At 40.9% G+C, this 21,236-nt stretch overlaps 1 protein-coding gene across 1 annotated transcript in view; it reads right to left on the bottom strand.

Moving 5' to 3' along the window:
- Nucleotides 1–21,236, bottom strand: part of LOC118915649 (uncharacterized) — a 169,730-nt gene that overhangs the window by 71,111 nt on the left and 77,383 nt on the right. Inside the window, exon 2 of the mRNA XM_036891689.2 lies at nt 15,660–15,909. Within this exon, the coding sequence (XP_036747584.2) occupies nt 15,660–15,877 (218 nt within the window). The 5' untranslated portion in view covers nt 15,878–15,909. The remainder of the gene's footprint in view (nt 1–15,659; nt 15,910–21,236) is intronic.

A 21,236-nucleotide genomic window follows, 5' to 3' on the forward strand; every position in this document is an offset into this window, starting at 1 on the left:
GGGAAGAGAATTAGTGAGCACAGAGCACAGGAGTCAATGTCACATGATTAGCAGTCTATCCCCCCTAACCAGGTTATTTACCTACAAAGCATGCTTCTTACTATAGTCAGGCTCCTAGGGGTTGCTAGGGGCATACAGACTGCAGGTACATGTATTTTAAATACATGTATTTAAGTACATTTTAAATACGCAGTCTTTGGAAGACTATGGGCTTTCTAGGGTATATTAAGATTTCCAGTAGAAATGATGAAGTCACACTGACAAAGATACACTGAATGCCACACCATTTTCACTGGCCACCATAGCTTTCTTGGGGGCACTCCTCGAGAATATATGAATCATATTTCTACACTGTTGGTAGCTTTACAGTGAATCAAACAGGCTGCATTTTAGTGTCAAGCCTGACTAATATTTCCAGACCCAGATTATTCATCTGTTCATGCAAGAAAAATGTGTTAGCACCTACTATGTGCCTGCCACAGTGACAGGCCCCAGGATACAACCATGAGTAAAGCTATTAGTTATGGCCCTATGGTATTTATAATCAAATGATGGAGACAGTACACATTCAAATAATTATTCCAACAAATGAAAAATCGCAACTCAGGCAATGCTCTACCATGGTACTGAGAGAGCCCAGGAGAGGGGAATAGACCTCATCAGGGCATCTGAAAGACACCCCTGAGGAAGTGACCTTTCATCTGAGAACTAAAAGATGAAGAAGAGTTAACCAAAAGAAGAGAAAAAGAGAAAACCCCAGAGGCAGAGGGCACAGCATGGGCAAAGCCCAGCCGGGGTATGGGAGGGGCGAGGATGCAAAAAAGCCCAGTATATGTTAAGCTTGGCCGACCCTGCAGATTTGCAGAACAGCAAAGGAGTTTTTGTCTTTATCTGAAATGCAAATTGGATGCCATGGAAAAGGTGTAAGTGGGAGTAAGTGTGGAAAGACAGTATTGTGTGATTAGAAAATGTTTCTTGGCTGCAGCATGGAAGCCATTTTAGGTGGTGTGAGGGGCCATGAGCTGCTTGCCAAAAACTCATCCAGGAAAGTAGGTGTTCAGAGCCTCACCTGCCCTGCAATGACCTGCCTGGCCCACAGTCACTAGGGTGATGGCACTGCCAACTCAGGAAGTCAGGGTACCAGTCTCCTCCCTCTAAACACTTCCCTCTGCAGCACTACCTACCAGCCCTATTTTCAAGGTGTGATGTCACCTGGTCAGTTGGCTGGTAAACCAGGCAGCACATCTCTTTACCACCCAGGTAAACCACCAAAGGACACAGACAACAGCAGTGACAGTAATGAAGTACTGACTCCAATAATGGGATCATGAGCACACACCTTGTGATTTCTTTCCAACTATACTTACATATCGTCTGCCTGAGAAGTTCAAGTATATGTTCTTAAAAATGATAATAAAAATTTGAACCTCCGGTCACTACCTATGCACTTGCATATGGAGATGAGAAGGACAGCCGGTTACCCAAAGGACCACACTGTCTGAACTCAGGCACACTTTATGTGGCAATTTATTTACTTACGAGTTAAAGTACATTGAGCTCTGGCTTGGTTTGAGCCGCTACACAGAATACCACAGACAAGGTGGCTGAAACAACAGATACTTATTTCTCATAGTTCTGAAGGGTAGGAGGTGCAAGATCAAGGTGCTGGCATATTTTGTTCTAGTGAGGGCTCTCTTCCTAGTTTACAGATGGCTGCCCTCTTGCTGTGTCTCCACGTGGCTGAAGAAGTGAGCTCTACTTTCTCTTCCTATAAGGACACTATCCCATCATGGCCCCACTCTCATGACCTCACCTAAACCTAATCACTTCTACTTCCTAGTACCATCCCATTGGGAGTTAGAATTTCAACATATGATCTTTGAGGGGACACAAACATGCAATACATAACAGGCTCATTTTGTTAAATTATTTCACATTTGCTTATAATTTAATAGGAGGATCCACCTGAGGTAATGGCGTTAATTTTTAAACTGCTATCAATATTTTTCTATTTATAATCCTACTGTAACCACCAGGGCTCTGACCCTCCCCTATGCCCCATCTGCCCAAGTGGCTCACACACCCACCACCCCTTTGTTTCTTTTAAGATTCATAATTAACCTCTTCAGAAGGGGTGGCACACGAGCCTATCAGCAACCCTAGACAACATCATCATGGATTAGATGATTTAATTAGTTAGAAATCAGGATTCTGCACAAATGGAAGGCAAGACAGATGAACTTTTACCAGGAGATAAAGGAAGGTGGGGAAAGACAAAAAGGCAGGTCTAGGTGGGTTTCCTCTGGTAGCAACCTGCAGTCATGATAGGTGCAAAAAAGGTAGGTGCGAAACCTTAATTTGTCCTTAAAGGTCAGTGTGGCAGGGAATGCTACATTTTCAACAAAGCGCATTTCCTTTTCCTCCTGGACACACTTTTAGATTGTATTTCCAGACACCCTTTTTTTAGGTGAGACCATGTGATTTCTGCCTAGCTGAGTGAGTATGGGTGGAAATGATGTGTGCCACTTCCAGGCCTGGCCTCTACCCATTAGTTGCTGGTAGGACATCCTCCCAGTATGACAATCAAAAATGACTCCAGACATTGTCAGATGTCCCTGGGAGAGGAGGCCAAACCTCCCAGTTGAGAACCACTGCTCTAAGCCAGTGGAGCCTTCCCCTTTCCTCAGGGAGACAGGAAAATTGAACAAGGAGGATTCTGCAAAAGGGTTTTATAAGCCAGCTAAACGGCCTGCAATGCAGAGGACTGCCCCCCACAACAAAGGCCTGTCCAGGCCCAAACAGTCCCGTTACTGAGAAGTGTGGCGCGCGCGCACGCACGCACACACACACACACACACACACAACTGCATTAGAGAGTGACTTAAACAAGAAATAATCTTTAATTGTGTTACTTTGATTTGGGGTAATTCCTTATAGCAGCTAGCATTATTTACTTGAATAAATACAACTGATAGAGGTTAGTCTTGCTGTGGAGGACAAGTGTACCCTAGCAACAGAGCCACATCACTTCCGGTACTGTGAAGGTTTCTGGAATAAAGGAGTGAAGGGAAGTGGATGCCTGATCCTCTCCTTTAAGTCAGGAGGCCTCACAATGCCATGGAGGTGAATAAGGTCAAGAACGCAGCAAACCCTTCATGGCTCTCCCACTGTGGAAGACCAGAGGTGGCACCTTTGGGGAGAAAATTAGCAACCTGGTGGAGGAACACAGCAAGAATCCACAGCTGTCCAGGAAAAACACAGGAATGTCCTGAGGTGGGACTGACGCCAACCCCTCTCGTTTTCCACCTTTCCTTGCCTTTTTTGTGTGGCAGGAGCTAGCTGACAATCATCAGTGAGGTCCGTTTAGTGTATGGTCTGGTCTTGCTGTGACTAATACGATGACTGGTTGTATATATCCTCTTTATGGTTGTTCATTATATCACCCTAACATAGAGTAATTTAATTTCAGTGGCACAATTAGAGTATTTCTAATCTAACTGATAGTCTGAATGAAATGAGATTCTCAGAGGGAGATTTGTGTGTATCAGGAGACTGGTGACCCCTGGCCCCAATTTTCACACAATGTATTAATCTGACAGCCTGACTTCTCAGGCATACTGTATCCATACATTTCTGAGCCTGTGGGTTAAAGAATACACCCACAAATGCGATTATTTTATTTATAATGAGATTTCCTTGGTCTCAAAGAGACAGATCATAATATTTTAACTGAGAGCTGCAGACTGACAGAGTATCCATCTGTTAACAGAAGCCCTGAGACACAGACATACTAAAGATGGAGTGTGGCTGTCTGTGGTCTCAGAAATGCTACTCGGCAGAACATAAAAACCAAGCACTGTGGGATGCCTGCCTAGCTGGGACAGCTCAGGGCCACCCTAGCAGGGAAAACCTAGGGCTGGCTGAGGGCCACAGGAAGACTATTCTCATCTGCCTCCTTGGCGAGGCTGCAGAAAGAGTGCTCACTGAGCCTGCGAGAGAGGAAAAAGAAAATAGACTGCTGGGAAGAGGAAGCAGTAGAGGCTGGTGGGAGTCAGGCAGCATTCTGAGCAAGGAGGGCAGCTGAAAGACCTCCTGCCTGCTCCCCAGTCGCCTAAGCACAGCTCTCGTGGCAGACCCACTCACTGACTCAAAACCTTACCTTTAGAGTCACTCAAAGGCAGGATGCTGGCTCTTATGAGAATCTGCTACTGAAGACATTTCCCATTACGCAGTCATTGAGCACCCACATGTGCTAACCACTGGTCAAGCCCAAAACAGATAAAGCCACTCCTTCCAGAGTATTTACATTCTTCTGGTATTGTTGTTCAAGTTCCTTTGGTAAATTTCTTTCAGAATTTAACTCTAGGGAAAGAAGTTGCTTTGTTAACCGATAGATACTTTGTCAGTTTGAAGGTCTCAGAAGTTTGTTTCTCTAGAAGAAATAACATATTTTCTTTTAACAGATAATGAGAATTATGTGGCTCATCTTTTTTCCCTTGTTTTATTGGGTGCCAGGAAGCTCAGATCTATTTAAATTCACCTTATTTGTTAAGATATTTCAATTTGGAAAGAGTATATTTTATTTAAAAAAATAAGCAAAGGTAAAAGCATTGACTTATTAAGGTCACTGTTAAAAATCCTTTAGTATTTACTAAGTGCCTCTTGATAACTGAGTATGTGCTGAGCATGTGACCTGCGCCCTTTCTAAACACTTCATACCTCACAACAACCTCTGAGATAAGTACTATTATCCCCGGTTTAGAGAGGAGGGAATGAAGAATAAAGAAGCTAGAGTTTGCCTAAGATTACACATTCAGTAAGGATTAGAAACGGGATCAAAACCTGGCACCAACAGTGACTGACAACAGAAAAGGTATGTTACATGTGCCAGACACCTCTGCCAGTTGCCTGACATCCTCTGAGGCTGCCGTTTTACTCCAGCCTTGCTGCAGCAACTGGCTGCGCTAAGGCATGACCCGATAGCACCCTGCCTCAAAGCATGGAGAGTCTCTCACTTTCTGCCCTGAGTCGTCTCTGCCCCGACCTCACAGGTGGTTGCAGGAATCTGCTGGATGACTCTGAACAATGTACACCCTTGGAAGAGAAAGGAGCTGACACCTCACGAGGCAAGTATTGACCAATAAGGGATGCAGCCAGTGGATAAATGCTCCCCTTTTCTGTCCTGTGGGCAGAGGATGCTGAGGCCCATTCTACAGAGTTCCTCTGGGAGCCCCAGCGGAATTCAGCCACTGTTGCCCACACTGTTGATCAGCTCGGGAACACTGGGTTGGCTTTCATTCTTGTAGTTTATTCCCCCTGGGTTCCTCCTTCTTGCTCCTTGGGATCAATTTCTAAAACCACCTATATGCAAGATCTTGTTCTCAGCTCTGCTTTGAAGGAAAATCAAGGCTAAGACACTAAGTTCAGCTTGAGTTAAGGTGACATATCATTATAGGAGGAAAAATTCAATAATGATATATTAACAATCTATGACTATGTAGCCAGAAGAGTGACTAAAGATACAAAAATACAAGAGCACAGAACAAGCAGAATACAAGTAGGAAACTACAATGAAGTTTTACTGAAACACAATCACATGCTCTTTTACATGTCGTCTATAGCTGCTTTCCTGCTACAATAGCAGAGCTGAGAATTGCAACAGAGACCCATGACCCACCAACCCTAAAATATTTAGTATCTGGCTGTTTACTGAAAATGTTTGTGGAGCTCTGATACAGAAAATCCAGGATCCTCCAGTAATACAGAGAATGGGCACATATTCTATCTGAGGGGTGGTAGTGGGATGGTTAAAAAAGCTAGGAAGAGGCAGACTATTGAAGAACAGGAGCAAGGGCATCCCAGCTAGAGAAAACAACTGAGCCAAAGGCAGAGAGATGAGAATCAGCATGCGGCTTGCAAATAACCCTTAGGAGTTTACTATTGCAGGAAAGAGAGGAACTATGAAGGAAGTGATGGCAGATGAGGCCATAGGCAGAGATGTCTTTAAGGTCTCTGTTGCTCCAGTGATTTCTCTCATTGTAGGATACATCCTTCAACAGCGAAAGATGCTAAAATAAAGAGTGACTCTAGAGCCTGGGTTGTATCTTCTCCTGGTAGGAGTTACATGAACTTCATGATATTTATGCTCTTGTAATGAAGGAAGCCCACGGCCCTTAAAGTACCTCTCTTTGCACCTGGGCAAAGACCTACCACTCTGCCCTCCTCAGGCGGGCCAGCTCCAGCCCCCTGCTACAGCTGCTGCCAAACCGACCTCTGGCTTGTCACTATTATGCTCAGACTGCCACTATGCCCTGGACACTCTGACATGTCTGCCTGCAGGCTGGCTTTGCAGCTTCCTGGTAGGAGACTGCAGGAACGTGTGGCAAGAACATCCATGGGACACTGAGAGCTGCTGCATGGCTCACGAGGCAGTGCTTCTGCATGCCACTGGGAAGAAAACCCCTAGATGATTCAGCAGAGCTTGGGAATGATTTCAAAATTGCTCAGGCCTCTTAAGAGCTTCAATATTTCCCTGGCAAACTTACTTTTACTCTTAAATGGTTTGGTGAACCATTTTTGATTATGCAATGTAAAGGTAAATTTCAGTCCCAAAAGGACAGAAATTAAATGCAATTTGGAAAACAAACTGATAGTGCCACATTGCTGGCATTTAAATACCCATTACACTTGTTTCAGGTTGGGTTATACAGGCTAGGATGGAAATGGAGAAAACCAACCTTGATTTTTTTTAAAAAGGAAGAATCGTTAACATTTACTAAGTATGTACATTTTGTCAAGCACTGTGCTGAGGGCTTCAAATGCATTATCTCATTTAATCTTCATAACAATCCTCTGAGGTAGATCCTAGTATTATTACTGTCTCCACGGGACAGATGAGACAACTGAGTCTTAAATGGATTAAGTAACCTGTCCCCCAGCCATCACTAGGGGAGGCAGGTGTCATCTGACAGCTCACCCACGCAGCTGCCCCCTAACCACCACACCAACTGTCTCTCTAACTGGCCAGTCCCCAGTGCCTGCCTGGGACATCTTTTTTCAGCAGTTTGGCCCTGAATAGGCTTCAGGATAAGTTCTTCCGTTGTGATAAGCAGGGCCCACGATCTCTGACAGCTGTTCCCTGCTCTTCATCATCATCTGAAACAATCAGTAAGCATTAGAGAGTACTTTTCCCTTTACAAAGGTGATAATTAGATAACAAGCTGAGATTAAAGTAATTACAGTTAGACAGCTGGTGAAGCAGCACAGTCATGTTGAAATATTGTTGGTACTTCAGCATCTGGTTCTAATAACAGCATAGGCTAAAGGATTTTACATTAATTACAGAACATAATTTAATATAAACATATTTAATTACAATTGATGAGCGATAAACTGTTCAAGAATGACTTAACCCCTTCCACATGTCAAAGTGATGGGAACTTTGGGCAGGTTGCAGCCTTTCTCTCTCTCCCACCCTTCTCCCCCTGCCATGCCCTCCACAACTCCCCAGTCCCCAGTGCTGGAGAAAATCCCCCTCAAAGAAAGCATGTTCTAGATGAGGATGTTGCTCATTGATTATCGCATGGGTATGTGGTGCCTGTGTAGTGCTGCCCAGCCTCAGAAAGCCAGGTGGAAGGAGGCGAGTGTGCAAGCCAGGCTGGGATGCATTACTTCAGTTGACCAGACTGGACCTTCCTCATGCTGCCCTGCGCTGGTGAAACAGGCCTGTCTCTCCTCAGCCGGTCTGCCCTGAGTCCCCAGACCTTCATGTGGTGTTGGGTTGGCTTCTGAAAGTCAGCAAGCAACCTATTAAACAATCCTTAGATTTCTTAGAAAAGGTGTAGAAGTAAACCGTGTGTGTGTGTGTGTGTGTGTGTGTGTGTGTGTGACTGAAGTCCCTGGACAGGGTATTTTCACAATTTTGGAGTAAATGTGGGGACTGCTACATGACACAAGACACTATTCTGGCAGGAATTCTTCCTTACATGCTGCCAACCCTCATCCCTACCCCCAAAACTGGCAGAAGCAGACCTCGGGTGAAACAATTTAAAGCAAATTGGGACCACACAGACACATTCAGTGGATGAAGGACTCACAGTTGTCATTTTCTGCACATCCTATTTTCAGATGCCCCATTCACAAATGAGAGACATCAAAAACCACAGAAGCCATGCTATGGACTGCACGTCTGTGTTTAAAATATGAAACCATAACCTCCAATGGGATGATAATTAAGAGATGGAGCCTTTAGGAGAAAATTAGACTTAGGTGAGCTGGAGTTCCCATGATGGGAATTAATGTCCTTAAAAGAACAGAAAGAATACAGCTTGCTCTGTCAGTCATTTGATGGTATAACCAGCAGGCAGCTGACTGCAAACCAGAAAGAGGGACCTCATTTGACCATGCTGGTACCCTGATCTGGACTCCACAGCCTCCGCAGCTGTGAGGAATAAATTCTGGTTGTTTAAGCCACCCAGTTTATGGTATTCTGTTATGGCATCTTGAATTAAATAAGACACACCATTAGGTCTCAACTGCATTAAGATTAGGATTAACCTAAAGAAGTTACAATGCTGGACCCTTCCTGAAAAAGAGTGAGTAGCCCTAGAGCAAGTTGAAAAATTCACTGTGAAGTTTCCCTATGGGAAAAATGATGTGAAATTACAAATAGCCTCAAATACTTTTACCTCCTGCTGTGGATTTCAAGGTATAAAGCACTCATTCTCCTAAAAGCTAAAATGAGTGCTGAGAAAAACAGTTTATTATTCATAGGTAAGCAAGCGCAAGCTACTTTTAGAGGAATTATTGACAGGTGCACACAAAGTAAAATTAGTGTGAAGACTTAGACCACACAGTACCCAGGAAAGAAACAGTGCAAGTTATTCTCTACATAGCCTCCTGAAGAAAGAAGAGACTTCCTAACATAACAAATCCGCAATGTGAGAACTAAAAGGCACTTGGTATAGATTAAGTGTCGTACATAAGTGAGGAAAGGAGAGAAGGAAAAGTAGCCAATACATTGTTTGTTACTTAAAAAGTTACCACTCAGTCATCAAAGTTAAAACTTCTGTGTGTCAAGGACATCAGCAAAAAAGTGAAAAGACAGAGAGAATGGGGGAAAGTATTTGTTATGATAAGGGTATAATATTCAGATATGTAAAGAACTCTTATAACCTAACAATAAAAATACAAATAACGCAACTGAAAAATGTGGAAAAGGATCTGAATATATTTCCAAAGGAGATACACCAAAGGCCAGAAAGCACATGAAAAAAATGCTTAACATCATTAGTCATTAGGGAAATGCAAATCAAAACAAAAATAAGTTACCACTTTACATTAACCAAAATGGCTATAATCAAAAAGCTAGATAATAACAAGTGTTGATGAGGAATCTAGAGAAACTGAAACCCTCATACATTGCTAGTGAAAATATAAATAGCAAAAACCATTGTGGAAAACAGTTTTGCAATTCCTCAGCAAGTTAAACATAGAGTTACTATATGATCCCGCAATTCCATTCTAGGTATACACCCAAAAGAACTGAAACCATGCCCATAAAAAACTTGTACATAAATATTCATAGTAACAATATTCATAATAGCCCCAAAGTGGAAACAACCCAAATGTCCATCAAAAGGTGAATGAATAAACAGAATGGAATATTATCCAGCTATAAAAAGGAATTAAGTACTGATACATGCTACAACATGGTTCAACCTTGCAAACATCATGCTGAGTGAAAGAAGCCAGACACAAAAGACCAGATACTGTATGATTCCGTTTTTATGAAATGTCCAGAATTGGCAAATCTCCAGAGACAGAAAGTAGATTTGTGATAGCCAAGGGAAGGGAGGAGAGGGGAATTGAGAGTAACTTCTGACACGTACGGGGTTCCTCATTCGGGAAGATGGGAATGTTCTGTAATTAATAGTTATAGTCCTAGATGAGGATGTTGCTCAATGATTATCCCATGGATGTGTGGTGCCTATGTAGTGCTGCCCAGCCTTAGAAAGCCAGGTGGAGGGAGGTGAGTGTGCAAGCCAGGCTGAGATGAATTACTTCAGCTTGACCAGACTGGACCTTCCAGTGAATATACTAAAAATCACTGAATTCCTACATTCTGAAATGGTTAAAATCATAGATTCTATGTTATATAAATTTTAACTCAAATTTTTTTAAAAGCTACCAATCTGGAAATTGAAGCTTAATCCCACTAGGGAAGCCTGGGAGCCTGTGTAAAGCATAGAGCTCAGAGCTGTCTCATCTGAGAGGTAAGGAAGCCAGGGTATTCATACACCAACTCCCATCGGTCAGTGACTGAAGGTTGCTTCTAGGGGGCATTAATTTCTCAGACTTCTGGCCTGCCTGCAGAAAGGGCTTTGGTGACCAAAGAACTTGTTAGGCAAACAAATGCTGCTGCTGACAGTTGTCGGTGTATCCCAAAAGGGTACAGGCAAGAAGGACTGTCAGTATCAAGCACTGCACTGACAATCTGTTGCTTTCTCTTCAAGCTGTACTGGAGATTAAATAAGAACGTCTATATAGGGGCAGTCCGAGATGGCAACACAGGAAAATCCTTAACTAATCTCCTCCCACAGACACACTGACTCTGTAGCTACATATGGAATAACTTCCTCTGAAAAACACTCGAACAGAAGCTGATCAGCACCTTTACAACAAACAGTAAAAGGGCCATATGGAGACAGGTAGGAAAGGCCGAGATGTGGTCTTGCCAAAATCCATCCCTAGCACAGCTACTAACAAACAAGAGGATTATCACAAATCTGTATCTTCTGCCTAAGGAGTGAAGGGAGTTTGTGCCCCACACCAGGTACTCCAACCCCTGGGACCTAAATCCAGCTCTTCTCCCTGAGGAGTGAAGAGGGTTTGTGCCCCACACCATGTGCCCCAATCCTTGGGACCTAAATCCAGATCTTCTGCCCGAGGAGTGAAGGGGGTTTGTGCCCCATACCAGGTTCCCCAACCCTTGGGACGTACAACAGAGAAATGAGATCCCAAATGCCTGGCTTTGAAAACCAAAGGGGCTCACATCTTGGAGACCCAAAGGATTGTAGGGAGATAATTCTCTTAAAGGGTGCATGTGCACACTCACTCTCCCAGCAGACTAGAGAAAAAGCAGTAGTTGTAAGCACCTAGCTCATCTTAAAGCATCTTCCAGAGGATCAGGGGCCTGATGGGACTCTCTCCATGGATGGAGGCACAGGTGGGCGTCATTTTTGCATCCTCCCTGTACCTTTGACAGCACAGATGGGGTGTTCCTTGGCCCTGCACTCTCCTGCTGCCCTACTAAAGCCAGCAAATCAGTGCAGTACACACAGGAGGCTCCTACATCACCAGGCTCTGCTGGCCAGAGGGGCTTGTGTTCCTGGGTCCCATAGGACTGTAACAATCAGAGAAACATTTCTTGGCAGGCTACCACCCCAGCGCACTTCACAGATGGCAGACTAAAACACAGCCCCAGACATTCTGGGGAAAAAGCCCATTTACTTGTCCTGGAGCTTTAGTATGAGGGGCAGACTTCAAGTTTGCCATACATCTAGTGACTATGGGAATGTTGTCTGGGGACACCACCTTTGTGCTTCCCCTTGACCTCATGACAGCTCACCAGTACCTCCCAGAAAGAGCTTATACACTCATCTGAAGCCCCAAGTTTTACAACTGTCATACAGGGGACACCTCCAGAATGCATGATCTGGAGATCAGCAGGGTTTACACTTGTGGTCCCACAGAACTGTATATATTTGCAAACTTTAAAAGCTGCTGCCTGAGGATCTGGCTTCCAATCAGCCTGAAACTAGATGCTGGCTGAAATCCCTCCCTTTGGCACAGTTCCAGGACTGAACCATAAAGATATAGAAAATCTGAATAGATCAATTACTAGTAAGGAAATCAAGTCAGTAATCAAAAACTTCACAAACAAACAAAATTCTAGGACCAGGTGTCTTCACAGGTGAATTCTAACAAACATTTAAAAATTTAATACCTATCTTTCTCAAACTCTTCAAAAAATGGAAGAGAAGGGAATGCTTCCAATTCCATTTTATGAGGCCAGCAGACAAAGAATACAAAAACAGACAAGAATACCACACACATGCAAAAAAATTACATGCCAATATCCATGATGAACATAAATGCAAAAATCCTCAACAAAACATTAGCAGACTGAATTCAACAACACATTAAAAGGATCATACACCTCAGTCAAGCGGAATTTATTCCAGGGATACAAGGATGGTTCAACATCTGCTAATCAATGAATATGATACAAAATGAAGGACAAAAATGACAAGATCATCTCCATAGATGCAGAAAAAGTATTTGACAAATTCAACATCTATTTATGATAAAAGCTTTCGACAGAGTGGGTATAGAGGAGAACACACCCAACATAATAAAAACTATATATGGCAAGCCCACAGTTAACATAACACCCAATGGTGAAAAGCTGAAAACTTTTCCTCTAAGATCAAGAACAAGACAAGGATGTCCACTCTTGTCACTTTTATTCAACATAATATTGGAAGGCCTAGCCAGAGCTACTAGGCAAGCAAAAAATATAAAAGCCACCCAAATTGAAGAGGAAGAAGCAAAACTGTGACTATTTGCAGATAACATCATTTATATATGGAAAACCTTAAGGACTCCACCAAAAAACTGTTAGAATAAATGAATTTAGTAAAATTGTGGGGTATTAAATCAACATACAAAAATTTATTACATTTCTATACACTAACAACAAAGTATCAAAAAGAGAAATTTAAAAAAATCCCATTCACAATTGCATACAGAAGGATAAAATACTTAGGGAATAAATTAAACCAAGGAGGTAAAACACATGTATACTGAAAACTATAAAATAATGATGAAATAAATTAAAGAAGACAAAAATAAATGGAGAGATATTCTGTGCTAATGGATTGGAAGGAGTATATCATTGAAATGTCCATATTACCTAATTCAATCTATGGATTCAATGCAATCTCTATCAAAATCCCAATAGCATTTTTCACAGATACACAACAGACAATCCTAAAATTTATAAGGAACTACAAAAGATCTTGAATAACAAAAATTATCTTGAGAAAGAAGAACAAAACTGGAGACATCACACTCTTGATTTCAAACTATATTACAAAGCTATAGTAACCATATAGTAAGCTAATGGCATAAAAACAGACACATAAATCAATGGACTAGAAGAGAGAGAGCTCAGAAAATAAACCTGTGCATTTATCATCAATTAACTCATGACAAAGGAGGCAATAATATACAATGGTGAAAGGATAGTCTGTTTAATAAATGGTGTTAGGCAAATTGGACAGCCATATACAGAAGAATGAAGCAAGACTATCTTACATTACACACAAAAAATAACTCAAAATGGATTAAAGGTTTGAATGTAAGACCTGAAACCACAAAACTCCTAGAAGAAAACATAGGCAGTAAGCTCCCTGACATTGCTTTTGGCAATGATTTTTTAGATTTGACTCCAAAAGCAGAGGCAACAAAAGCAAAACTAAATAATCAGGACCATGGCAAACTAAAAACTTCCTCACAGCAAAGGAAAGCACCAACAAAATGAAAAGACAACCTACAAAATAAGAGAAAATATTTGCAAATCATATATCTGATAAGGGGTTAATATCAAAAATATATAAAGACCCATATATCAATAGTAAAAGAAATCTGAATAAAATATGGACAAGGGATCTGGATAGACATTTTCCAAAGAAGACATACAGATAACCCACAGGCATGTGAAAAGATGTTGAACATCACTAATAATCAGGGTCATCTAATTCAAAACCACGAGGTCACCTCAGAAAACACTAAGTGCTAGTGGGGATGTGGAGAAAAGGGAACCCTCAGGCACTGTTGGTGGGAATGTAAACTGATACAGCCACTGTGGAAAATGGTATGGAGGTTCCTCAAAAAATTAAAAATAGCACTACTATATGATCTAGCAGTTCCATTCTGGGTATTTACATGAAGAAAATGAAAACACTAATTCAAAAAAATATATGCAACCCTACCTTCACTGAAGCATTATTTACAACAGCCAAAAGATATGGAAACAACCTAAGTATCTATCAATAGATGAATGGCTAAAGATGTGGTGCATGTACATATCCAATGGAATACTACTCAGCCATAAAAAGGAATGAAATCTTGCCATTTGTAACAACATGGATGGACCTTGAGGGCATTATGCTTAATAAAATTAAGTCAGACAGAAAGACAAATACTGTACAATCTCACTTATGTGGAATCTAAAAATCAAAACAGATGAACAAACAACAAAAGAAACCTCATAGATACAGAGAACAGAATGGTGATCACTGCAGGGAGGGCAGCCGGGGAGTAGGCAAAATGGAGTAAAAACTTCCAGTTATAAAATAAACAAGTCACAGGGACACAATGTACACCATAGTCACTACAGTCAATAATATTGTATGTGGTGCATTTTGAAAGTTGCCCTAAGAGTTCATCTTAAGAGTTCTCATCACAAAAAAATTGTTTATAACTTTGTGAGGGACAGTAATTAGACTTACTGTGGTGATCATTTCACAGCATATACAAATATCAAATCATTACATTATACACCTGAAACTAATTAATGTTAATATATCAATTACACCCTCAATTTTTTTTTAGATTTTTTTTTTAATTTTGGTATCATTTATCTACAATTACATGAGGAACATTATGTTTACTAGGTTCCCCCCGACAACCTCCATTACAGTCACTGTCCATCAGCATAGTAAGATGCTATAGATTCACTACTTGTCTTCTCTGTGTTGCACAGCCCTCCCCGTGCCTCTCCCCACATTATACATGCTAATTGTAATGCCCCCTTTCTTTCCTTTCCCCCCCCCTTATCCCTCCCTTCCCACCCATCCTTCCCAGTCCCTTTCCCTTTGGTAACTGTTAGTCCATTCTTGTATACCCTCAATTTTTTAAAAAATCTGTGTAAAATGCTTCACTGTGCTAGACACAGAGAAAGCCCTCAATACATGTGTTATTTTTACAGAAGACTCAATAAGTTTAAATAATTTGATCAAAACTGCCCAGCTAATGCAAGATGGTGCTAGAACTTGCTAAGATTCATCTATATGGCACAATCTTTCATATAGAGAATTATATTACCCAAATACACTAACCAATCTTGCAAACACACCTGTCAGATGACAATCATGTCAGCACTGCGTGCAGAAGCTGTAATAATACCCTTACATCTGTACTCTCTTCTGCCCCTCTAGTGCCTATTGTGGGGGGGGCCACTGTTCTCACAGGAAGGCCTGGAGGGCTGATGTTACTCTCTGCCCAAGTTGCACAGGATGAGTATGATGCAATTTGTTGGTGGTGATTCGAGTTTCCTGCACATTCGCTGACAATTTAGTGCAAAGGACCAAGATATACAAATGCCTGAGACCCCAGGAGCAGCAGGGCAACACTTTCCTCACGTACATGTTGGTCCTTCTGTTTTTCTCTGGAATAACCTGACTTTGTTAGCTCAATAAAAAGGGTGCAGCGGCAGAAGAAAACGGCAGGAATCTCTCCCCAGAATGCCCCGCTGAACTGCCAACCAGGAGCACAGAGGGGTGAGGGTGTGGGGCTGCAGGACTCAAGCCTACCTGATCAGGTACTGGTTGATAATAGTGTCGAAGTAGCTGTAGTACACGGTATTATTCACATGGCCGTACTGGTCATTGTCCTGCCACCTCGTCTGGATGGGCAAGAAGTACCCATAGGCCTCACGGTACCGATGACAGTCCTCAACTTTCTGATTCTTTGATGACGTAGCCAAGGAACGGACACCCCCAGGAAGCAGCCTCAAAACCCAAGAGGTCATAGTGGTGACTGCTATGATTACTTGGAGAGTACCTTCAAGAAAAAAAGCGAAGAAAGACAAGGATGGTTTTCAGAAATCTGGATTTTAGTTTTACAAAAGCAACTGTATTAAATTTTGGCCACTGCTTTCAAAAGGAGATTAGATTTTTTTTTCTAAGCAATAAATCTTTCATTATAATCCAGGTAATTGTCACTATCCACCTACAGTTTTAAAGGACTCCTTACTAAAAAGGTTTTGTCACACCGAGAGAAACAAATGGAGCCTTTGTTTGAATCTCACTAGTGAGAATTTAAAGTATATTTGTGTGGAGGCCTTCTATTGCACAAGTACTTTCAAGTATTTTGGTCTGATGGAATCTGTAACATAGGGCAAAAATATAGAAGGGTTTTTTAAGTGTATTAATTTTCTCTTAGAAAAGTAACTTTCCAAAAAAAGAAAATTTTTAAGATATTCATAAACACAGAAGAAAAAAAACCCATTACCTAACAATGCCAGCTATGTGCATTATTCCAGTCTTATGTTTATACATCTTTATATACATTCTTAAATTGGACCATACTGCATATGTTGTTTCATAATTTCTCATTTAACAATAGATCATTATGTTTAAAGATTATTTTACATCATTTGGTATGTTGAATTCCATAATATTCCATTGTATTAAAGCACTACAATTTATTAAATTGTCTATTATTGTATATTTAGGATTTTGATTCCAATTTTGTTGACTGGGATTGGGATCTTTGTAAGTCTTCACACACATCATGACTATTTTCTTAGGATAAACACCTAGAAGCAGAATTGCTGAGTCAAAGGGCAAATGAATTGCTAAGGATTTTGATATAAATTAACACCCTGCAGAAAGATGGTACCAATTTATACCCTCCCCAGTAATGTATGAGCAGGCCAATTTCCTTGTCAATTTTAAAACGCTTTGTCAATTTGACTGTGTTCTCTCATTTCCATATAAATTTAATGAAATGTACTAAGTGGAAAGATGACTGCTGCTACTAGCTATGATGGAATAACTAGTATCTGAATAACCTTTCTGAGAACTATAAAAGCTACATAAAATGTAAAAGGAGAGCTATTTGAAGGTATGAGGAAATAATCAAGGTGGCAGGACTTTATGGGCTGCAGCCCTGGGGATAGGGTAACGCTGAAGTGAGCCTTGCATTTGCCACTGCTGTTTCTCATCAATGGATCTGCCAACTCACCATGCACCGAGTGGGGAATAAAAGCTGAGAGATTGCAGCAACCTAGAGCTTGATGTGGTCTTGCTGTGTTGGAAAAGGAGACACAAATTGAAAGGCCAACATCCCAGAGAAGAGTGAGCTGCCAAGAGGCAATCACGGTCATACAAACTCCCCTCAAGGTGTTTGCTGACTCTTATGCTGCACAGGCTCTGTTAGGGCAGAGAAACTAGCAGAAAGCAACTGCTACACACTACGTAAACATCTAGGGAGAAAAATAGGAGTCTCACTGTGCTGAGGACACAAAAACTAGCTTTCAGGACTGCCACAGAAGAGGGCAAAGACACCAGATTCTCAGTTTCAACCCAAGAAGGGCTATTCCGTTAGAGGGAGGGCAAATCTTGAAACTGGCCAACTTTGATCGAGGTTAACTACCAAACATCATCTGTCAGCCAGCAGAAAATTAAATCATCTCTGGAGAAAAATACCACCATCCAGAGCCTCTCAACTCTTTATACATAAAGTCTGGCCTTTAATTAAAAACTACTAGGCCTACCATGAAAGAGGAACAAATGACCAAAACCTGAAAGAATTATTTTTGAAGAAAGACAATAAAAATAGTCCCACAGACTCAGAGAGATTTTAAAATAAGTATGATTAGCAGGCATCATAGACAAAGGGCTAATATCCATCCCTAATACATAAAGAACTCTAAAATTGAGGGGGTAAGGATAAAAAACCCAATAGAAAAATTAGCAAATGTCACAAACAGTTTATAAATAAAGATTTTTAAATGACTGTTAAACATATGAAAGATGGACAACTTCAGTCTTACTAAGAGAAACTATAACTGCAAATTAAAACTGTGCTAAAATACATTTCTCCATGATGAGATTTGGTAAAAACACAAAGTTTGACAGCACATTGTATTGACACGGCCATGAAAAAAAGAGACACATGTACATTGCGAATGGGAATGTCCACCATCTTTACAGGAAGATAATTTGACAATAGCTAACAAAACTGTGAGTTTGCCTTCTGACTCACATCTAAGAATTTGCCTTGAAGATGCATCATCAAGAATACAAAAATACGATGAACAAGGTACACCACTACTTACAATTTTAAACTTGTGGGAAAAAAATATACATAAAAATTGGTTAAATAAACTATGGTATATTCACACAGTGGTATACTATGTGGCTGTAAATAAAAACTAAAGAAGATGTGATTCTGTCAATCAAAATAAGCAAAGTGCAAAAGAGCATATACAGTATGTTACTCTTACATAAGAAAGAAGAGGAAATAAGCTCTTTCCTGGCAAATACCAGCAACCTGGGGCAAGGCAGAGGGAGAGCACCAGGATGGCAACCACAGCCAATGTTCCTTGAGGGCAGCTCTGTAGGCCACTAAATGTGTGCCAAACCTGAAGCCTCCCCTTGGGCCAAAGCTCCTTCACAGGAAGACTGGGGGAATGTGCCTCAGTCTGCTGTCTGCACAATGCCCTGGGGATGGCAGTCTGGCAAGAACCACCTCTCCAATTGCAGTCCCATGGGACCCAGAATGCAAGTTCCCCTGGCCACCAGAGCCAGACAATGAAGGGGTGTCCCCTGGGCAGCAGTTGCAAAATCTAGGGCACCAGACATTAAAACCAGGGCATCAGATGCACATAAAATGCCCCAAGGAGACACTAGTACTCTGGAGAGGTAGGGGGAAAGCTGAAAACAGCACCCACCCTCCTACATCTCTGAAAAGGGTTACAGACAGCCCCTAGACATGTATTTAATTAGAAGCCTGCCCCTTTAGCCACAGACATAACTCTGGGTTCTGTTGCCTCTGGCTGTGCCCTGGGGGTGCTAGCTGTCCAATTACTCTTTCTCTGATGGTTATAGTCTTGGAGGACCCACAAGTGTAAGCCTCATTGGCCACTGAGTGAGACAATGTAGGGGTATCCACTGGCTGCAGCTTCAAAAACCAGGGTGCCAGACAGGGGTATGGGCTCCTCTCTGGGCGACACCAATTACTGCAATCCCATGGGACCAAGCCAAGCTCTCCTGGCTTCCAGAGTCAAGCAGGCAAGAGGCATCCTCTGCATGGCTGTCACAAAGATTAGGGCACTGGATGTGTGTAATAGCTCCCTTCCTGGAGATACTGGTGCTCTGGAGCACAGCAGAGGGAGAATGTGAAGATAACACTGGCATCATGAGTTTCCATCCCCAGGGAGTGTTCCCAGCACTAGATGTATGTGTGAAATTAGATGCCTGCCCTTCAGGCCAACACTTTCATAATATAAATGTATTTATTTACATTTACAAAAGTAAACTGAGGAATGCTGAACCTAAAACTAATGAGAGCACATTAACAAAGTGGGTGGGTGAAGAAGGGGAAGTAACACTCCTCTGATCACAGCTTGTGTGTAATTTGGGTTTTGGAACTATGTGAATGCTTTACATACTCAGACAAGGTGATGATGATTATGATGAAATTAAATTAACAATGACAGAGGGCAAAGAAATCTAAAATAGAATATAAACAGAAACAAATGAGCCTAACTATATTTCAAATGAATAACATAATCATACTGAAGGAAAAAAATAACTACTTTTGAATGTAGAGTTTTGACTTTTACCCTCAGTCTAAAGACAAAGATCTTTTACCAAATATTGACCACTGACACTGGTTAGTAGGTGTGTTTTCACAGTGGTAGGGTTAGCAATTCTGAAACTGCTTTCTATGAATCTACGCCTGGGCAAGTAAAGTAAAATAATGAGGATAATGTAAGCCAGGATTCTCTTGGAGAAAGGACTTACAAATACAGAAAGGGTAAAGATTAAAATGAACTTTCTGGTGTTAGACTGGATTTGGGAGTACCAATATTAACTCTTAGATCAGAAACAGAAATAGAGATTTCCTAGCCCCACCAAGCCTAGACCCAATGGCACTACAGTAGCAAAATGAGCACATTTAGTGTCCAGATGTTAGTTTCCAGAAACCATTTGCCACAATAAGGAATCAGGGCTCCTTATAGAAATAATTGATTCCAATGCTGAGGAAGATAAAGTAAAAGATGATTCTGGAACATCTTGTCCCAGAAAGTAAAAAGACATTGAAAGAATAATAGGCATGTCAAGAGTTCATAAGAGCCTGTTTCAGTGAGTTCCCAATAGCCAAATCTGGAACATTTGAGCATCACATTTAAAAATGAGATCAATGGATTATAACCTTTTGAATTAAATAAAAATTTTGGGGTCTACTAAATTAATAAATGGTGTTGAAAGAAGTTATTTCTTATGTAATATGCCAAGGAATGTATGTAGAAAGGATATGGATTTAGAAAATCATTATTTTGAAAATACCATAGTAGTAATTGATTCAGTCAAGAATCATCAATGGATGCTAAAAATGGGTACAAATTTTGTGAGTAAAGAGCATTTGCATGGCCCCCAAATATTCCCTTATAAATTATTTATTCATCACAAATAATTAATAGTAATTCTATGGTGGATCACACTGGTAAGATAGTATGATCTAACCAACTTATCAAAGTTAGTATCTCCAATAATGAATAAAATGAGTATCAGGTGCCTCCTGATATGATGGAGTGAGAAGGACACAATACCACTTCTGTGTTATTTCTGCCAATGCATTATCTAAATCAAATCATGAATAAACATTATAAAAAACAAAATTGAGGAAATTTTGCAAAGTAATTGTCTGTACTCTTGAAAAATATCAAGATCATGAAAGACAAATGAAGGTGAAAGAATAGTTTCAATTAAAGAAGACTAAACAGCCATGACAACTAAATATAATGAATCCTAGATTATATACTGGAGTGGGAAAAATATGTAGCTATAAATGACATTACTGGACTGATGTTTGAATTTAGGTTGTACATCACATAATAGCATTGTATCGATACTAAACTTTCTAAATTTGACAGTTGTATTAGTTATGTAAGAGAAATTCCTACAAGTTTTCTGTAAATTTGAAATTATAAAAATTAAATTTAAAGTTGCCTAAAATGGCTATCATTAGTATGTTCTAAAAATGGATATGAAATGTGGCCAGTATGAGAGCACTATAGTCTATAAAGTATAATCATTATATTATGAATTCAATAGACAGGCTAAACAGATTAGACACAGTAGAAGAATTAATCAATT

The sequence above is a fragment of the Manis pentadactyla genome, chromosome 9, assembly GCF_030020395.1.
Source record: "Manis pentadactyla isolate mManPen7 chromosome 9, mManPen7.hap1, whole genome shotgun sequence".
In the NCBI taxonomy this organism is placed as follows: domain Eukaryota; kingdom Metazoa; phylum Chordata; class Mammalia; order Pholidota; family Manidae; genus Manis; species Manis pentadactyla.